The sequence below is a fragment of the Oncorhynchus clarkii genome, chromosome 6 (genome assembly GCF_045791955.1).
Source record: "Oncorhynchus clarkii lewisi isolate Uvic-CL-2024 chromosome 6, UVic_Ocla_1.0, whole genome shotgun sequence".
Classification (NCBI taxonomy): domain Eukaryota; kingdom Metazoa; phylum Chordata; class Actinopteri; order Salmoniformes; family Salmonidae; genus Oncorhynchus; species Oncorhynchus clarkii.
The window spans coordinates 52,932,949-52,955,006 of record NC_092152.1 but is presented as its reverse complement, the minus strand read 5'-3'; the positions used below and the strand labels follow the sequence as shown (position 1 = coordinate 52,955,006).

The following is a 22,058-nucleotide window of genomic DNA, read 5'->3' as shown; positions in this document are numbered from 1 at the left end:
TGGTCCTCCTGTTCTTCCACAGACACAAGAGCTGACCGCTCGGACAGGAGGAAACTCTTCCGACACTACACTGTGGGGTCCTACGATAGCTTTGATGCCTCCAGGTAAGGTTACTCAGATGCCTTTATTAAAACACACACACGCATACACACACAAACACACAGGGTGATTAGCTAAGTGGAAGTTTATGTGAAGTGGTAGCTTGTCTCAGAGGTTTGTTTTTGCTCTAGTTTTCAATTGTTATCATTACATTTTTCTCTTCTTCTTCTCTCTCATTGTCTTATCCACTCCCAGTCACAGGCCTACTTTCCAATGTGTTGGATATGACCACTAGCCAATTTTAGACAACTAATCACAGCATGAAGTGTGATATAGGCATATCTCCCATAAGGGGCCATTTGAAAATTACTGTGGGGGACCAAGATAGGAGAGGGAGGGGTGCAGATGTTTTCTTTGCTTTGGGGAGGGTTTTTTATTGGACACACAGTGGAGGGTATAGTGCATTTCCCCCCTATTTACATTCACTGTTTTGGCAGGTTTTCCTATATTCCATCCTAGCCAACTTTCCCATCTAATTAGATATGCCTCCCCTATGGAACCTGTGGTTCGACCAATAGAACATATTCTATGGGACACCTGTACTGCCACTGACAGGCCGTGCACTGCAAGACACAGGTTCGTTGTGTGAATGAATGAATGAATTAATGGATTTCCCTCTGTTCTCTATAGGCTACGTGTACAATGCATCAGTGCTGCAATATATCAATTTATCACCGCCAGATCACATCCCACCAGAGCTACATGTAGCCTACGCTCTCGCCATTCAATCTTCCCCACCAGTTCATTTTGATTGCCTATTTTATATTCAGCAAGCAAGAGTGCTTCTTCTCCTCAAAAAAAAAAGCTAATTTATTTTAAAAAATATTACGAACTAAACTATAGGCCTGAATAATAGGGAAGACATCAAAACTATGAAATAACACATGGAATCATATAGTAACCAAAATCAAAACATATTTTATATTTAAGATTCTTCAAAGTAGCCACCCTTTGCCTTGATGGCAGCTTTGCACACTCTAAGCATTCTCTTAACCAGCTTCAACTGGAATGCTTTTCCAAAAGTCTTGAAGTAGTTCCCACACATGCTGAGCACTTGTTGGCTGCTTTTCCTTCACTCTGTGGCCTAACTCATTCCAAACCATCTCAATTGGGTTGAGGTCGTGTGATTGTGGAGGCCAGGTCATCTGATGCAGCACTCCATCACTCTGATTCTTGGTCAAATAGCCCTTACACAGCCTGGAGATGTGGGGTCATTGTCCTGTTGAAAAACAAATGATAGTCCCACTATGGATGGTGTATCGCTGTAGAATGCTGTGGTAGCCATGCTGGTTAAGTGTTCCTTGAATTCTAAATAAATCACTGACAGTGTCACCAGCAAAGCACCCCCACAACATCAGACCTCCTCCTCCATGCTTCATGGTGATAATCCATTCACGTACTCTGAGTCTCACAAAGACACAGCGGTTTAGAACCAAACATCTAAAATTCGGACTCATCAGACCAAAGGACAGATTTCCACCGGTCTAAGGTCCATTGCTCGTGTTTCTTGGCCCAAGCAAGTCTCTTCTTATTATTGGTGTCCTTTAGTAGTGGTTTCTTTGCAGCAATTTGACCATGAAGGCCTGATGCACGCAGTCTCCTCTGAACAGTTTATGTCTCTTTGCTTATTTGAGCTGTTCTTGCCATACTATGGACGTGGTATATTACCAAATAGGGCTATCTTCTGTATACCAACCCTACCTTGTCACAACACAACTGATTGGCTCAAATGCATTAAGAAGGAAAGACATTCCACAAATGTACTTTAACAAGGTCCACCTGTTAATTGAAATTCATTCCAGGGGCCTCCCGGGTGGCGCAGTGGTTAAGGGCGCTGTACTGCAGCGCCAGCTGTGCCACCAGAGACCCTGGGTTAGCGCCCAAGCTCTGTCGCTACTGGCCGCGACTGGGAGGTCCGTGGGGCGACGCACAATTGGCCTAGCGTCGTCCGGGTTAGGGAAGGCTTGGCCGGTAGGGATCTCCTTGTCTCATCGCGCACCAGTGACTCCTGTGGCGGGCCGGGCGCAGTGCACGCTAACCAAGGTTGCCAGGTGCACGGTGTTTCCTCCGACACATTGGTGGTTCCAGGTTGGATGCACGCTGTGTTAGCAGTGCATATATATATTTTGGATTTGCTTAACCCTTTTTGGTTACTACATGATTCCATATGTGTTATTTCATAGTTTTGATGTCTCCACTATTATTCGACTTCTGACTGGTACTGAGAGAGATGTGTGAGGACTGATGACAGGTGCCAGTTTTGTGCTTCCTCTCTTATTAAATGGGAGGAACTGAAGTAAACACTCCTGTCATAATTTAATAATCTTGTAATATTTTTGGTAGCCTCCATTATTTCTCTCTCATTAGCCTCTCTAACCACTTTGAACAACATATTGTAATGAGCATAGTAGGGAGAGTGAGCTCGCCTGCCGAAGTCGTGGGTGGACCCTCAACCTTCTATCCCATAGCCCAGCATGGCATCAACTGTGTCACAAAATCAAGCTTAAGTGGCAGAGTCGATATCGGCGCTTAGAAACACAGGGTTGCTACACTATTGCCAAGGCAGTTACTGTTGTCTTAATCATTATTAAGTTAACTAAACAAAACTGGAGGGTAATATACGTTTTTTCAAGTATAAGGTGAGGGTCAGTTGAAAATATTTTTTATGTTGGGCAGGGAGGTAAAAAAAATCATGACAACTCGAGGAGGGGGGTTGGACCCCTCCTCCCCCCTAATAATTTTTGAATGGTCCCCAACTCGACCAGATAGTCAGACCCTTTGACTTTTTCCACATTTAGTTTGATTAAATAAATAAAAATCTACACACAATACCCCATAATTACAAAGGGAAACAGGTTTTAGAAATGTATGCACATTTATGAAAAATAATAGACTGAAATACCATATTTACATTAGTATTCAGACCGTTTGCTATGAGGCTTGAAATTGAGCTCAGGTGCATCCTGTTTCCATTGATCATCCTTGAGATGTTTTTACAACTTGTTTGGAGTCCACCTGTGGTAAATTCAATTGTTTGGACATGATTTGGAAAGGCACACACCTGTCTATATACGGTCCCACAGTTGACAGTGAATGTCAGAGCAAAAAACAAGCCATGAGGTCAAAGGAATTGTCTGTAGAGACCAGAGACAGGATTGTGTCGAGGCTCAGATCTGGGGAAGGGTACCAAAACATTTATGCAGCATTGAAGGTCCCCAAGAACACAGTGGCCTCCATCATTCTTAAATGGAAGAAGTTTGGAACCACGAAGATTCTTCCTAGAGCTGGTCGCCCGGCCAAACTGAGCATTCGGGGGAGAAGGTCCTTGGTCAGGGAGGTGACCAAGAACCCAATGGTCACTCTGACAGAGCTCCAGAGTTCTTCTGTGGAGATGGGAGAACCTTCCAAAAGAACAACCATCTCTCCAGCAATCTACCAATCAGGCCTTTTTGGTGGAGTGGCCAGACGGATGTCACTTCTCAGTAAAAGGCACATGACAGCCCGCTTGAAGTTTGCCAAAAGGCACCTAAAGGACTCTCAGACCATGAGAAACAAGATTCTCTGTTTGGATGAAACCAAGATTGAACTCTTTGGCCTGAATGCCAAGCATCACATCTGGAGGAAACCTGGCACCATCCCTACGGTGAAGCATGGTGGTTGCAGCATCATGATGTGGGGATGTTGTTCAGTGGCAGGGACTGGGAGACTAGTCCGAATCGACAGAAAGATGAACGGAGCAAAGTACAGAGAGATCCTTGATGAAAACCTGCTCCAGAGCGGTCAGGACCTTACACTGGGGGAAGGTTCACCTTCCAACGGGACAACGACCCTAAGCACACAGCCAAGATAACGCAGGAGTGGCTTCGGGACAAGTCTCTGAATGTCTCTAATCCGAAGGAACATCTCTGGAAAGACTTGAAAATAGCTGTGCAGCGACGCTCCCCATCCAACTTGACAGAGCTTGAGAGGATCTGCAGAGAAGAATGAGAGAAACTTCTCAAATACAGGTGCCAAGCTTGTACCGTCATACCCAAGAAGACAAGAGGATGTTTTTTTATTTGTTTTTTATTTCACCTTTATTTAACCAGGTAGGCCAGTTGCGAACAAGTTCGCATTTATAACTACGACCTGGCCAAGATAAACACAAACAACACAGAGTTACACATGGGATAAACAAATGTACAGTCAATAACACAATAATCACTACCAAAGGTGTTTCAACAAGGTACAGAGTAAAGTGACTGAATACTTATGAAAATGTAATGTTACATTTCTGTATTTTAAATACATTGCAAAAAATAAAAAATTACTGTTTTTGCTTTGTATTTATCGGGACTGTGTGTAGATTGATAAGGGATTTTTTTAAAAATACATTTTAGAATAAGGCTGTAATGTAGGAAAATGTGGAAAAAGTCAAGGGGTCTGAATATTTTCTGAATAAACTGTAAATATGCAGGAGCTGTGTATGTACTGCATAGGTCAAGGTGAACAACTGATAGTGGCAACTGGCCATCGCGGAATAGCCTGTGATAACAGATAACTCAGCAATGAGCTGTCATTGCATCCAAACCTGACTACTAAACTTCTATTATCTGTATCCCAAATTGAAGTAGGGCTTAAAAAATGCTTCTAATTAACTGTTTGAAGTTGTGGACAGGTGTCTTTTATACTGATATCAAGTTCAAACAAGTGCCATTAATACGAGTGGAGGACAGAGGAGCCTCTTAAAGAAGAAGTTACAGGTCTGTGAGAGCCAGAAATCTTGCTTGTTTGTAGGTGACCAAATACTTATTTTCCACCATAATTTGCAAATAAATTCATTCAAAATCCTACAATGTGATTTTCTGGATTTTTTCTCCTCATTTTGTCTGTCATAGTTGAAGTGTACCTATGATGAAAATTACAGGCCTCTCTCATCTTTTTAAGTGGGAGAACTTGCACAATTGGTGGCTGACTAAATACTTTTTTGCCCCACTGTATGTCAATATAGGACTCGTTTTACTGTGGATATAGATACTTTTGTACCTGTTTCCTCCAGCATTTGCTATTGTTCTGCGATTGATTTGCACTTTTCGCACCAAAGTACATTCATCTCTAGGAGACAGAACACTTCTTCTTCCTGAGCGGTATGACAGCTGCGTGGTCCCATGGTGTTTATACTTGCGTATTATTGTTTGTACAGATGAACGTGGTACCTTCAGGCGTTTGGAAATTGCTCCCAAGGATGAACTAGACTTGTGAAGTTCTACAATTTTTTTCCTGAAGTCTTGGCTGATTTATTTTGATTTTCCCATGATGTCAAGTAAAGAGGCACTGAGTTTGAAGGTAGGCCTTGAAATACATTCACAGGTTATTCCAATTGACTCAAATCATGTTAATTAACCTATCAGAAGCTTCTAAAGCCATGACATCATGTTCTGGAAGGTTACAAGCTGTTTTAAGGCACAGTCAACTTAGTGTATGTAAACTTCTGACCCACTGGAATTGTGATACAGCGAATTATAAGTGAAATAATCTGTCTGTAAACAATTGTTGGAAAATGTGCTTTTGTCATGCACAAAGTCGTTGTCCTAACCGACTTGCCAAAACTATAGTTTGTTGACAAGACATTTGTGGAGTGGTTGAAAAACGAGTTTTAGTGACTTCAACCTAAGTGTAACGGTTTACTATATGAGAAGGAGAGTCGGACCAAAATGCAGCGTGTAGATTGCGATCCATGTTTATTCAATAAACGAAACACGAATCTAAATACAAACACTACAAAACAATAAACGTAACGAAAAACCGAAACAGCCTATAATAGTGTAAACTAACACAGAATAAGGACATCAAGACACTAAGGACAATCACCCACAAACACACAGTGAAACCCAGGCTACCTAAATATGGTTCCCAATCAGAGACAATGACTAACACCTGCCTCTGATTGAGAACCATATCAGGCCAGACATAGAAATAGACAAACAAGACATCCAACATAGAATGCCCACCCAGTTCACGTCCTGACCAACACTAAAACAAGGAAAACACACACGAACGATGGTCAGAACGTGACAGTACCCCCCCTCCAAGGTGCGGACTCCGGACGCACAACTTAAACCTATAGGGGAGGGTGTGGGTGGGCATCTGTCCGCGGTGGCGGCTCTGGCGCTGGACGTGGACCCCACTCCATAATAGTCTTTGTCCACCTCCTTAGCGTCCCTAGATAGGTGACCCTCCTAAGAGACAGCTCGGGACAGAGGGGAAGCTCGGAACAGAAGGACAGCTCGGGACAGAGGTAGCTCGGGACTGATGGGTAGCTCAGCACTGAGAGGAAGCTCAGCACTGAGAGGAAGCTCAGGCAGGTGGTTGGATCCGGCAGATCCTGGCTGGCTGGCGGTTCTGGAAGATCCTGGCTGACTGGCGGATCCGGAAGATCCTGGCTGACTGGCGGATCCGGAAGAGTCTGGTCGACTGGCAGATCTGGAAGAGTCTGGTCGACTGGCAGATCTGGAAGAGTCTGGTCGACTGGCAGATCTGGAAGAGTCTGGTCGACTGGCAGATCTGGAAGAGTCTGGTCGACTGGCAGATCTGGAAGAGTCTGGTCGACTGGCAGATCTGGAAGAGTCTGGTCGACTGGCAGATCTGGAAGAGTCTGGTCGACTGGCAGATCTGGAAGAGTCTGGTCGACTGGCAGATCTGGAAGATTCTGGTCGACTGGCAGATCTGGAAGAGTCTGGTCGACTGGCAGATCTGGAAGAGTCCGGTCGACTGGCAGATCTGGAAGAGTCCGGTCGACTGGCAGATCTGGAAGAGTCCGGTCGACTGGCAGCTCTGGCTGCTCCATGCTGACTGGCTGCTCCATGATGACTGGCAGCTCTGGCTGCTCCATACTGACTGGCTGCTCCCTGCTGACTGGCAGCTCTGGCTGCTCCATGCTGACTGGCTGCTCCATGCTGACTGGCAGCTCTGGCTGCTCCATGCTGACTGGCTGCTCTGGCTGCTCCATGCTGACTGGCGGCCCTGGCTGCTCCATGCTGACTGGCGGCCCTGGCTGCTCCATACTGACTGGCGGCCCTGGCTGCTCCATGCTAACTGGCAGCTCTGGCGGCTCCTTGCAGACTGGCAGCTCTGGCGGCTCCTTGCAGACTGGCAGCTTTGGCGGCATCCTGCAGACAGGCAGCTCTGGCGGCTCCTTGCAGACTGGCAGCTCCTTGCAGACTGGCAGCTCTATGCAGACTGGCAGCTCACTGCAAACTGGCAGCTCTATGCAGACTGGCAGTTCTGAACAGGCGGGAGACTCCGGCAGCGCTGTAGAGAAGGAAGGCTCTAACAGCGCTAAACAGGCGGGAGACTCCGACAGCGCTGGAGAGGAGGAGGGCTCCGACAGCGCTGGACAGGCGAGGCGCACTGTAGGCCTGATGCGTGGTGCTGGCACTGGTGGTACTGGGCCGAGGACACGCACAGGAAGCCTGGTGCGGGGAGCTGCTACCGGAGGGCTGGGGTGTGGAGGTGGTACTGGAAAGACCGGACCGTGCAGGCGTACTGGAGCTCTTGAGCACCGAGCCTGCCCAACCTTACCTGGTTGAATGCTCACGGTCGCCCTGCCAGTGCGGCGAGGTGGAATAGCCCGCACTGGGCTATGCAGGCGAACCGGAGACACCGAGCGCAAGGCTGGTGCCATGTAAGCCGGCCCAAGGAGACGCACTGGGGACCAGCTGCGTAGAGCCGGCTTCATGGCATTAGGCTCGACGCTCAATCTAGCCCGGCCGACACGCGGAGCTGGAATATACCGCACCGGGCTATGCACCCGCACTGGAGACACCGTGCGCACCACTGCATAACACGGTGCCTGTCCGGTCTCTCTAGCCCCCCGGTAAGCACAGGGAGTCTGCCCAGGTCTCCTACCTGGCGTAGCCATACTCCCTGTTAGCCCCCCCCCCAAGAAATTTTTGGGGCTGCCTCTCAGGCTTCCATCCGCTCCGTCGTGCTGCCTCCTCATATCTGCGCCTCTCAGCTTTCGCCGCCTCCAGTTCTTCTTTGGGGCGGCGATATTCTCCTGGCTGAGCCCAGGGTCCTCTTCCTTCTAATTCGTCCTCCCATGTCCATACCTCCTCTTTGGGCTGCTCCTGTTGCCTCTTCTCCTGCTGCACCTTTGGGCGGCTACACTCCCCTGGTTTAGCCCAGGGTCCTCTCCCGTCGAGGATTTCCTCCCATGTCCAGAAATCCTTATTGCGCATCTCCTCGCGCTGCTCCTGCCTGTTGACACGCTGCTTGGTCCTTTTGTGGTGGGTGATTCTGTAACGGTTTTCTGTATGTGAAGGAGAGTCGGACCAAAATGCAGCGTGTAGATTGCGATCCATGTTTATTCAATAAACGAAACACGAATCTAAATACAAACACTACAAAACAATAAACGTAACGAAAAACCGAAACAGCCTATAATAGTGTAAACTAACACAGAATAAGGACATCAAGACACTAAGGACAATCACCCACAAACACACAGTGAAACCCAGGCTACCTAAATATGGTTCCCAATCAGAGACAATGACTAACACCTGCCTCTGATTGAGAACCATATCAGGCCAGACATAGAAATAGACAAACAAGACATCCAACATAGAATGCCCACCCAGTTCACGTCCTGACCAACACTAAAACAAGGAAAACACACACGAACGATGGTCAGAACGTGACACTAAGTGTATGTAAACTTCCAATTTCAACTGTAAATGGCTCTGCCTGTAACAAGAAAGGACAATTTAGGTATTTTGGTATTTGGTATTTTATTAGGATCCCCATTAGCTGTTGCAAAAACAGCAGCTATTCCTACTGGGGTCCACACAAAACATGAAACATTACTTAATATAGAACATTAATAGACAAGAGCAGCTCTAGGACAGAACCACATCAATGAAAAATCGACTTGAAAAAGGCATACGGAGCCTACATATCAATACCGGTCATTTGGTTCGACATTTGAATTAGTGCAGTGGTCACATCACCAGGACTACCATGCGTAGATATCCCACAGAAGCCTTTTGCGGGCTTGGGTTCTGGCCTCACATTGTACACGTTTTGACAATGGTATCTGTTATTGTCACTCAGGTGGTTGGATAGTGATGATTTAATCGGTAACATGCAAACTCTCCTCTGTCAAACCATAGGAAGTTGTTAAATCAACAAAGCGGCGACGCTTCAGGTGATAACGGTGTGATTAATGTCATTGACCACTGGACTCCATGTCTGACAATTCATGGGCGATAACCTCATGGGCTATTTTAATGTGTGATCTTATTGCTTTTGATCTTGCTGATTATCCTGACAAGTTAAAGTGACTGGGTGTTTTGAATAAACTTTATTTAAATAAAAAGTTGTGTTATTACTATAATAATAATAATAATAATACCAATAATAATATAACCAGTATGTTGTCCTTTTTTCTAAACAGATTGTGTTGCTAAGGAAACTCTGCATTTGATGCTCTGTTGCTAGGAAGGCAGTTACAGCTCTCTATCGCTCCTCTCATCCCTTACCATGCCTGTTTAATGTGTCCCATATCTCATCCACTGTCTGGGTGGATTTTACAGTTTTTTTACCCCTCATTTGCAATTGTAGAGTACACACACACACACACACACACACACACATAGAGAGCTTCTTGGGGGCCATCGTGTGAAGGAAGGATAAAATTAGGGAGATTGTGAGATTTACTGCCAATTGAAAGTTCAATAGGTGCCTTTCATTGCCCCCTAATCCCAGCTCTTATGGCAGATAAACGTTAGCAAATGTGTATGCCACACTAGTCACACTGTCTATGTGCATATATATTTACATTACCGTTCAAAAGTTTGGGTTCACTTAGAAATGTCCTTGTTTTTGAAAGAAAAGCACAGTTTTTGGCCATTAAAATATCATCAAATTGATCAGAAATACAGTGTAGACATTGTTAATATTGTAAATGACTATTGTAGCTGAAAACGTCTGGAAACACCAGTCTCAATTTGATGTTATTTTAACGGAGGTTTACATACACTAAGTTGACTGTGCCTTTAAACAGCTTGGAAAATTCCAGAAAATGATGTCATGGCTTTAGAAGCTTCCGGCTAATTGACATCAAGTACCTGTGGATGTATTTCAAGGCCTACCTTCAAACTCAGTGCCTCTTTGCTTGACATCATGGGAAATCTAAATAAATCAGCCAAGACCTCAGAAAAAGAAATTGTAGACCTCCAAAAGTCTAGTTCATCCTTGGGAGCAATTTCCAAATGCCTGAAGGTACCACGTTCAATAGTGCACAAGTATAAACACCATGGGATCACGCAGCTGTCATACTGCTCAGGAAGGAGACATGTTCTGTCTCCTAGAGATTAACGTACTTTGGTGAGAAAAGTGCAAATCAATCCCAGAACAACAGCAAAGGACCTTGTGAAGATGCTGGAGGAAACAGGTACAAAAGTATCTATATCCACAGTAAAACGAGTCCTGTATCGACGTAACCTGAAAGGCCGCTCAGCAAGGAAGAAGCCACTCCTCCAAAACCCCCATGAAAAAGTCAGACTACGGTTTGCAACTGCACATGGGGACAAAGATCGTACTTTTTGGAGAAATGTCCTCTGGTCTGATGAAACAAAAATAGAACCGTTGGCCATAATGACCATTGTTATGCTCGGAGGAAAAATGAGCAGGCTTGCAAGCCGAAGGACACCATCCCAACCGTGAAGCACGGGGGTGGCAGCATCATGTTGTGGGAGTGCTTTGCTGCAGGAGGGACTGGTGCACTTCACAAAATAGATGGTAACATGAGAAAGGAAAATTACGTGAATATATTGAAGCAACATCTCAAGACATCAGTTTCAGGAAGTTAAAGCTTGGTCACAAATGGATCTTCCAAATGAACAATGACCCCAAGCATACTTCAAAAGTTGTGGCAAAAAGGGCTAAGGACAACAAAGTCAAGGTATTGGAGTGGCCATCACAAAGCCTTGACCTCAACCCCATAGAAAGTTTGTGAGTAGAACTGAAAAAGCGTGTGAAAAAGCGTGTGAAAAAGCGTGACTCAGTTACACCAGCTCTGTCAGGAGGAATGGGCCAAAATTCACCCACCTTATTGTGGGAAGCTTGTGGAAGTCTATCTGAAATGTTTAACCGAAGTTAAACAATTTAAAGGCAATGCTACCAAATTCTAATTGAGTGTATGTAAACTTCTAACCAACTGGGAATGTGGTGAAATAAATAAAAGCTGAAATAAATTACTCTCTACTATTATTCTGACATTTCACATTCTTAACTAAAGTGGTGATCCTAACTGACAGGGAATTTTTACTGGGATTAAATGTCAGGAATTTTAAATGTAAATGTATTAGTTTAAATGTATTTGGCTAAGGTGTATGTAAACGTCGGACTTCAACTGTGTATATACAGTGCCTGGCGAAAGTATTCGGCCCCCTTGAACTTTGCGACCCTTTGCCACATTTCAGGCTTCAAACATAAAGATATAAAACTGTATTTTTTTGGGAAGAATCAACAACAAGTGGGACACAATCATGAAGTGGAACGACATTTATTGGATATTTCAAACTTTTTTAACAACTCAAAAACTGAAAAATTGGGCGTGCAAAGTTATTCAGCCCCTTTACTTTCAGTGCAGCAAACTCTCTCCAGAAGTTCAGTGAGGATCTCTGAATGATCCAATGTTGACCTAAATGACTAATGATGATAAATACAATCCACCTGTGTGTAATCAAGTCTCCGTATAAATGCACCTGCACTGTGATAGTCTCAGAGGTCCGTTAAAAGCGCAGAGAGCATCATGAAGAACAAGGAACACACCAGGCAGGTCCGAGATACTGTTGTGAAGAAGTTTAAAGCCGGATTTTGATACAAAAAGATTTCCCAAGCTTTAAACATCCCAAGGAGCACTGTGCAAGCGATAATATTGAAATGGAAGGAGTATCAGACCACTGCAAATCTACCAAGACCTGGCCGTCCCTCTAAACTTTCAGCTCATACAAGGAGAAGACTGATCAGAGATGCAGCCAAGAGGCCCATGATCACTCTGGATGAACTGCAGAGATCTACAGCTGAGGTGGGAGACTCTGTCCATAGGAAAACAATCAGTCGTATATTGCACAAATCTGGCCTTTATGGAAGAGTGGCAAGAAGAAAGCCATTTCTTAAAGATATCCATAAAAAGTGTTGTTTAAAGTTTGCCACAAGCCACCTGGGAGACACACCAAACATGTGGAAGAAGGTACTCTGGTCAGATGAAACCAAAATTGAACTTTTTGGCAACAATGCAAAACGTTATGTTTGGCGTAAAAGCAACACAGCCCATCACCCTGAACACACCATCCCCACTGTCAAACATGGTGGTGGCAGCATCATGGCCTTCTTCAGCAGGGACAGGGAAGATGGTTAAAATTGATGGGAAGATGGATGGAGCCAAATACAGGACCTTTCTGGAAGAAAACCTAATGGAGTCTGCAAAAGACCTGAGACTGGGACGGAGATTTGTCTTCCAACAAGACAATGATCCAAAACATAAAGCAAAATCTACAATGGAATGGTTCAAAAATAAACATATCCAGGTGTTAGAATGGCCAAGTCAAAGTCCAGACCTGAATCCAATCGAAAATCTGTGGAAAGAACTGAAAACTGCTGTTCACAAATGCTCTCCATCCAACCTCACTGAGCTCGAGCTGTTTTGCAAGGAGGAATGGGAAAACATTTCAGTCTCTCGATGTGCAAAACTGATAAAGACATACCCCAAGCGACTTACAGCTGTAATCGCAGCAAAAGGTGACACTACAAAGTATTAACTTAAGGGGGCTGAATAATTTTGCACTCCCAGTTTTTGTGCACAGTGCATGTGCATTTATACGGAGACTTGATTACACACAGGTGGATTGTGTTTATCATCATTAGTCATTTAGGTCAACATTGGATCATTCAGAGATCCTCACTGAACTTCTGGAGAGAGTTTGCTGCACTGAAAGTAAAGGGGCTGAATAATTTTGCACGCCCAATTTTTCAGTTTTTGATTTGTTAAAAAAGTTTGAAATATCCAATAAATGTCGTTCCACTTTATGATTGTGTCCCACTTGTTGTTGATTCTTCACAAAAAAATACAGTTTTATATCTTTATGTTTGAAGCCTGAAATGTGGCAAAAGGTCGCAAAGTTCAAGGGGGCCGAATACTTTCGCAAGGCACTGTATGTATGTATATATATATATATATAAATATGCACATAGACAGTGTGACTAGTGTGGCATACTAATTTGCTAAACGTTTATCTTGTAAAACTAAGAAGAGACTTGCACTTGACCAGCACAAAAACATCCTGTGTCGTGCTGCATTAGCATCAAATAGCCCCCGCGATATGCAACTTTTCAGGGAAGTTAGGAACCAATATACACAGTCAGTTAGGAAAGCAAATGCTAACTTTTTCAAACAGAAATTTGCATCCTGTAGCACAAATTCCAAAAAGTTTTGGGACACTGTGAAGTCCATGGAGAACAAGAGTGCCTCCTCCCAGCTGCCAACTACAATGAGGCTAGGAAACACTGTCACCACCGATAAATCTATGATTATCGAGAATTTCAACAAGCATTTCTCTACGGCTGGCCATGCTTTCCACCTGGCTACCCCTACCCCGGCCAACAATTCTGCACCCCCCTCAGCAACTTGCCTGACTTAGAATATGTGGACAACTACAAATACCTAGGTGTCTGGTTAGACTGTAAACTCTCCTCCCAGACTCACATTAAGCTTCTCCAATCCAAAATTAAATCTAGAATCAGCTTCTTATTTTGCAACAAAGCCTCCTTCACTCATACCCTTGTAAAACGGACTATCCTACCGATCCTTGACTTCGGCGATGTCATTTACAAAATTGCCTCCAACACTCTACTTAGCAAATTAGATGTGGTTGTAACGGATTTCTATATGAGAAGGAGAGTCGGACCAAAATGCAGCGTGTCGATTGCGATCCATGTTTTAATAAACAAACATAAAACACGAATCAATACAAACACTACAAAATAAAGAACGTAATGAACGTAACGAAAACCTAAACAGCCTATCTGGTGAAAACACATAGACAGGAACAATGACATCAGGACACTAAGGACAATCACCCACCAACACACAGTGAAACCCAGGCTACCTAAATATGGTTCCCAATCAGAGACAATGACTAACACCTGCCTCTGATTGAGAACCATATCAGGCCAGACATAGAAATAGACAAACAAGACATCCAACATAGAATGCCCACCCAGTTCACGTCCTGACCAACACTAAAACAAGGAAAACACACACGAACAATGGTCAGAACGTGACAGTACCCCCCCTCCAAGGTGCGGACTCCGGACGCACAACTTAAACCTATAGGGGAGGGTGTGGGTGGGCATCTGTCCGCGGTGGCGGCTCTGGCGCTGGACTTGGACCCCACTCCATAATAGTCTTTGTCCACCTCCTTAGCGTCCCTAGATAGGTGACCCTCCTAAGAGACAGCTCGGGACAGAGGGGAAGCTCGGAACAGAAGGACAGCTCGGGACAGAGGTAGCTCGGGACTGATGGGTAGCTCAGCACTGAGAGGAAGCTCAGCACTGAGAGGAAGCTCAGGCAGGTGGTTGGATCCGGCAGATCCTGGCTGGCTGGCGATTCTGGAAGATCCTGGCTGACTGGCGGATCCGGAAGATCCTGGCTGACTGGAGAATCTGGAAGAGTCTGGTCGACTGGCAGATCTGGAAGAGTCTGGTCGACTGGCAAATCTGGAAGAGTCTGGTCGACTGACAGATCTGGAAGAGTCTGGTCGACTGGCAGATCTGGAAGAGTCTGGTCGACTGGCAGATCTGGAAGAGTCTGGTCGACTGGCAGATCTGGAAGAGTCTGGTCGACTGGCAGATCTGGAAGAGTCTGGTTGACTGGCAGCTCTGGCTGCTCCATGCTGATTGGCTGCCCCATGCTGACTGGCAGCTCTGGCTGCTCCATGCTGACTGGCTGCTCCATGCTGACTGACAGCTCTGGCTGCTCCATGCTGACTGGCAGCTCTGGCTGCTCCATGCTGACTGGCAGCTCTGGCTGCTCCATGCTGACTGGCTGCTCCATGCTGACTGGCTGCTCTGGCTGCTCCATGCTGACTGGCGGCCCTGGCTGCTCCATGCTGACTGGCGGCCCTGGCTGCTCCATGCTGACTGGCGGCCCTGGCTGCTCCATGCTGACTGGCGGCCCTGGCTGCTCCATGCTGACTGGCGGCTCTGGCTGCTCCATGCTAACTGGCAGCTCTGGCGGCTCCTTGCAGACTGGCAGCTCTGGCAGCTCCTTGCAAACTGGCAGCTTTGGCGGCATCCTGCAGACTGGCAGCTCTGGCGGCTCCTTGAAGACTGGCAGCTCCCTGCAGACTGGCAGCTCCTTGCAGACTGGCAGCTCTATGCAGACTGGCAGCTCTATGCAGACTGGCAGCTCCTTGCAGACTGGCAGCTCCTTGCAAACTGGCAGTTCCTTGCAAACTGGCAGCTCTTTGCAAACTGGCAGCTCCTTGCAAACTGGCAGTTCTGAACAGGCGGGAGACTCCGGCAGCGCTGTAGAGAAGGAAGGCTCTAACAGCGCTAAACAGGCGGGAGACTCCGACAGCGCTGAAAAGGAGGAAGGCTCTGGCAGCGCTGGACAGGCGAGGCGCACTGTAGGCCTGATGCGTGGTGCTGGCACTGGTGGTACTGGGCCGAGGACACGCACAGGAAGCCTGGTGCGGGGAGCTGCTACCGGAGGGCTGGGGTGTGGAGGTGGTACTGGAAAAACCGGACCGTGCAGGCGCACTGGAGCTCTTGAGCACCGAGCCTGCCCAACCTTACCTGGTTGAATGCTCACGGTCGCCCTGCCAGTGCGACGAGGTGGAATAGCCCGCACTGGGCTATGCAGGCGAACCGGAGACACCGAGCGCAAGGCTGGTGCCATGTAAGCCGGCCCAAGGAGACGCACTGGGGACCAGCTGCGTAGAGCCGGCTTCATGGCATTAGGCTCGACGCTCAATCTAGCCCGGCCGACACGCGGAGCTGGAATATACCGCACCGGGCTATGCACCCGCACTGGAGACACCGTGCGCACCACAGCATAACACGGTGCCTGCCCGGTCTCTCTAGCCCTCCGGTAAGCACAGGGAGTCTGCCCAGGTTTCCTACCTGGCGTAGCCATACTCCCTGTTAGCCCCCCCCCCAAGAAATTTTTGGGGCTGCCTCTCAGGCTTCCATCCGCTACGTCGTGCTGCCTCCTCATATCTGCGCCTCTCAGCTTTCGCCGCCTTCAGTTCTTCTTTGGGGCGGCGATATTCTCCTGGCTGAGCCCAGGGTCCTCTTCCTTCTAATTCGTCCTCCCATGTCCATACCTCCTCTTTGGGCTGCTCCTGTTGCCTCTTCTCCTGCTGCACCTTTGGGCGGCTACACTCCCCTGGTTTAGCCCAGGGTCCTCTCCCGTCGAGGATTTCCTCCCATGTCCAGAAATCCTTATTGCGCATCTCCTCGCGCTGCTCCTGCCTGTTGACACGCTGCTTGGTCCTTTTGTGGTGGGTGATTCTGTAACGGTTTTCTATATGAGAAGGAGAGTCGGACCAAAATGCAGCGTGTCGATTGCGATCCATGTTTTAATAAACAAACATAAAACACGAATCAATACAAACACTACAAAATAAAGAACGTAATGAACGTAACGAAAACCTAAACAGCCTATCTGGTGAAAACACATAGACAGGAACAATGACATCAGGACACTAAGGACAATCACCCACCAACACACAGTGAAAGCCAGGCTACCTAAATATGGTTCCCAATCAGAGACAATGACTAACACCTGCCTCTAAATGAGAACCATATCAGGCCAGACATAGAAATAGACAAACAAGACATCCAACATAGAATGCCCACCCAGTTCACGTCCTGACCAACACTAAAACAAGGAAAACACACACGAACGATGGTCAGAACGTGACAGTGGTCTATCACAGTGCCATCCGTTTTATCACCAAAGCCCCATATACTACCCTCCACTGCGACCTGTATGCTCTCGTTGGCTGGCCCTCACTTCATATTCGTCGCCAAACCCACTGGCTCCAGGTCATCTATAAGTCTTTGCTAGGTAAAGCCCCACCTTATCTCAGCTCACTGGTCACCATAGCAACACCCACCCGTAGCACCTGCTACAGCAGGTATATTTTACAGGTCATCCCCAAAGCCAACTCCTCCTTTGGCCGCCTTTCCTTCCAGTTCTCTGCTGCCAATGACTGGAACGAATTGCAAAAATCACTGAAGCTGGAGACTTATATCTCCCTCACTAACTTTAAGCATCAGCTGTCAGAGCTGCTTACCGATCACTGCACCTGTACACAGCCCATCTGTAAATAGCCCACCCAACTACCTCATCCCCATATTGTTATTTATTTTACTCTTTTGCACCCCAGTATCTCTACTTGCACATCATCATCTGCACTTCTATCACTCCAGTGTTAATGCTAAATTGTAATTATTTTGCCACTATGGCCTATATATTGCCTTACCTCCCTAATCTTACTACATTTGCACACACTGTATATAGATTTGTTCTATTGTGCTATTGACTGAACGTTTGCTTATCCCATGTGTAACTCTGTGTTGTTGTTTTTGTCGCACTGCTTTGCTTTATCTTGGCCAGGTCGCAGTTGTAAATGAGAACTTGTTCTCAACTTGCCTACCTGGTTAAATAAAGGTGAAATATATTAATATAATATATTTTAAATAATACATATGCCATAAGAGCTGGGATTGGGGGGGAATGAAAGACACCTATTGAATTTTCACTTGGCACTAGACACTTATCTCACTTGTCTCCCTCATTTTATCCTTATATATAGTATATAGATAGACTGAACGGTTCCAGCAGCAGATTTGGCAGGTAAAGGGTATATAGCAGGTAGGGTATTGCAACCAGGTTACTGCTGGTAGCCTGGTTGCCCTACTGTGGTGTTGATGGGGCTGTATTGCTTGGACCACGTCATTGCTGCTGGTAGATGTTTTTTTTCTGTAAGTTATAGAGGTGAAGAGATGTCTGAGAATTGAATAGCCTGATTGAATGTGGCTGTGACTGACGTGGTGGCATACTGTTTTTGGAGTATGAGTGCACAGGTTGGAGTTATCACCTTTGTTCCCAATCTCATTTGGAGTCAGGCTGATCCAACAAAAATACATTTTATAAAAACTATATCAACGCCCCATCCGTTATTTTAAACCACAGCAATCAAAATGAAAGAAACATAATTACCTGAATATCTTTCCCTCCCTGTCTGTTTCGCTCATCACTTTGCTTGGGCGCATCTGTCGCCTTGGATTACATTAAAGAAAAATGTAATGCAAGCGCATGCGGGCTGCGGGGCTCTGTGTCATCCACCGCCACCCCACGCCACTGAGTGAGAGGACACCCACCTCTCGACTCGAGTGAAAGGGTCAATCACTCACGCATTGCCTCCTATCGTCGTGCCCGCGCACTGCCATGCTGGTCCCTCTATCTTTTCTCTCATCCGTTGCGCGCACTCCTCGCCTAGGACTATTTTAACTGCCTGCCACCCTCCGTTCCGTTTCTCTCCCCCTCCTCCGCGCCAAGCCACGCTTTCGTCATCATTTATTTAGTCGGTAATGCTGCTTCTATCCGACGTCACGCTTCGACTTAGTCGCCAGCTCTGGCCTCCGCTTGTCGCTCCTCCGAGTGGTTTTCGGCGGCAGAGGATAGGAGAGGAGCGGCGGCGACTTTTCTGGAGATGCGGGCGCCGGACTCCCACTGCCAGCGTTGTCGCGCACTTCATTTGAGCTAAAAGGGGCCGAGGCAAGGAGCCCCTCCATCGGGGGCTGCCCAGAGTAGTTTACCGCGATGAACCTGCACTCGGGGCGGGCGGCTGTGGCCATGATGCGGATGATGGGCTGTAATAACGGGCGCTTTGCGCGGTATTTTCTCCACAGCGACTGCGTGGTCGACGAGAAGACGGTGGTCTTGACCAAGAAGGAGAATGAAGGCTTCGGCTTCGTGCTGCGAGGGGCCAAAGGTAAGAGGCTACCCTGGTGTCTCCCACCTTCTCCTTATCCCTTTCTCATGGTCACTGGATATGTAGGCACTGCACATTAAACAAGATAATAACAGCCTATGTATTTGATCTATGTCTCTATATGGTAAAAGGTTAATGAGATTAAAATGGTTTTGGCCACCTGATGTAACCACAGGAACCCCTCCACTCTGTATGGCAATTACCTACTGTTTAATGTAAACAACTTCTGTCTGTCTGTCTGTCTGTCTGTCTGTCTGTCTGTCTGTCTGTCTGAGCATCAATATCTAGCCAGCCAGGCACAACACAACACACACACATACACACACACACAAAGACTAACAGCACTTCTGTCCACCTCTCTAGAGCAGAGCCCTTCATGGGTCCAAATAGTTGGACCCGTTCCGAAATGGACCTGGGGCTTTCCCATCTCCATAAATACATGTTTTAAATATAGAGACCTGTTCCGAACGGACCCGAGGACAACTAGACCTGTTCCTTATAGATCTGGTCGGCTCCAGACCCGGACGGACCCGAGGGAGAGAAGCAGCAGAAAGTCCATTTTAAACTCCTTTTTTAACCAGAGCTTTTTTTTAACAAGCATTTCGCTACACTCGCAACAACATCTGCTAAACGTGTATGTGACCAATACAATGTGATTTGATTTCAAGCGGAAGGAAGAGGGGGTAGTTACAAACACAGTTACAAACAACAACAACTCCATTCAGAATATAAAGTCTTAGCCTACCTGTTGGCTCTTGGTAATTGTAACCTATTCTTTTCCTTTAACTTTTAATTCCATCACTTTAATTGCATCTTCCGTTGATTAATATCTCATAACTTATGGCCCACATGGAGGCTCTATGACTGTAGCCTATTGCCTCGTTGATGACTTATGATTGGCCAAAAATTGCCTCATGCGCCACTCCGGTGAAAATCAAAGAGCAGAAGGATAAATTATACATTTCTCTCTCTCTACTGCAGCAGTCACATTCAGATCTATATGGGCCCTTCCAGACAAGTCTGTCAAAATTACACATACCCGAGACCCGTGACAATCATATCAGATCCTACCAGACCCTTGACATTATTTAGAATTCTGGATCTCGGGTGTTCGGATACAGGTGGATCTGTGAAGACATCTAATCTAGAGCACACACTCGCAAATGCACATACTCGCAAATGCACATACACACACACACACACACACACACACACACACACACACACACACACACACACACACACATCAATATCAGCCTGCGTTTAGGACATGTTGTCAGGACATTAGTGCGATTGTCCACACATAATTTGATATTCCACCCCTCATGTGATGCTGTCTAAAAATAGCCCGCTGAGCGGCTGTTTTGGTTTCTATGACGATTACAGCCATGTCATAATCCACACTGTCAAATGCTGCGAGATGGCATACTCTCATTGGTCTGCACTGTCGAGAGGTACATTTTCTTTTTTAGAGACATGGATAGAGGAAGAAAGTGACAGAGAGAGGAAGAGAGAGAGGAGAGTCATTTAGCATTAAAAACAACAAGCCGAATGTACTACAGTTGTTCTGACACTGCCATCACCCAAGGGAACTGAGCCAGCCTTCTTTATCCTCTGGCACTGTGCACTTCACACACACACACTCTGATGCTCACAAACACACACAACGGAAACACACAAAATCGCACAAAAACACAGACACACAATGCACCCACTCTCACATAAAATCACAAATGAATGCTTGCGCAAACACGATCCCACGCACACAGTGCCTAGCATCTCTCTTACAGTAAGAGGGGGATTGATCAGAAATGTCACTTGTCACCATTGTCTTCTGGCTGCCACGAGGACATTGTGTGAATATCACTGGTCAGTGGAAGGTGGAAGAGAAGAGATGGGAGAGGGGAAAGAGAGAGAGGGTGACAGGGGAAAAGTGTGGTGATAGGGAGATGGGGAGAGAAGATAGACAGGAGTATAGGAGATGGGAGAAAGAGATCTTACTGGCCCCTACCACCAGAGCAAACCTTGTGTCTAGACACACACACACACACACACTGCCATGCATAGACATTAGGACAGCAGTAATGTAATCTGGCTGTGTTGATGACAGCACAGTGTCTGCAGCCTTCCACCTTATTGAATTGGCAATGACCTTTGTGGGTTTATTGGTGATGAATGGATTCTCTCTGCTTGTCTCTGGTGAATACTCCAATGTTTGTTTTGTTTGTTTGTATGTTTGTCCGCCGACCACAAAGCCAATGCTAAACCCTGTTATTTCATTCTCCCCATCCACCCTAAAAATGTAATGTAAATAAAGCTGATTGTGTGTGTGTGTGTGTGTGGATCTGGAATGGGGCTAGATCTCCATAGGCTCAGGGTTGAGGAAGGGAGTGGTGTCCAGGATAATGTGACCCACTTACCTTCTCTCTCTCGCTTTCTCTCCCATAGCGGACACGCCCATCGAGGAGTTTACTCCCACCCCTGCCTTCCCAGCCCTCCAATACCTGGAGTCGGTGGACGAGGGAGGAGTGGCCTGGCAGGCGGGGCTAAGGACCGGGGACTTCCTTATCGAGGTAAGTGTGTGTGTGTGTACGTGCGTGCAGGTGTGTTCATGTATGCGCTTTTATGTGAGAGTGGGTGCATTTTGTGTGTGTGTGTGTGTGTGTGTGTGTCATACTACTCTTCACTTCCTTTCCCAAACAGAGTTCTTTCTTCCTGCTGCTAGAAGCAATGAGATTAGTTGTAGAGATCCTTTTTGGGATGAATGAGAGCTGATTGGTGATATCTGTTGGCACTTGATCTTTGGTTCAACTTGATCTTAGGTCCCTTATTTTACAGATCGCTATTTACCTGGCATTTACTTAGAAAGCACACGATGGTATGATAATTATGCAATAATAATGTTATAAT

General features: G+C 46.4%; 1 protein-coding gene across 1 annotated transcript in view; it reads left to right on the top strand.

The window, feature by feature from the left end:
* Positions 1-22,058, top strand: part of LOC139411283 (SH3 and multiple ankyrin repeat domains protein 2-like) — a 162,580-nt gene that overhangs the window by 78,748 nt on the left and 61,774 nt on the right. Inside the window, exons 13-15 of the mRNA XM_071157362.1 lie at positions 23-104; positions 19,066-19,148; positions 21,597-21,721. Of these exons, the coding sequence (XP_071013463.1) occupies positions 23-104; positions 19,066-19,148; positions 21,597-21,721 (290 nt within the window). The remainder of the gene's footprint in view (positions 1-22; positions 105-19,065; positions 19,149-21,596; positions 21,722-22,058) is intronic.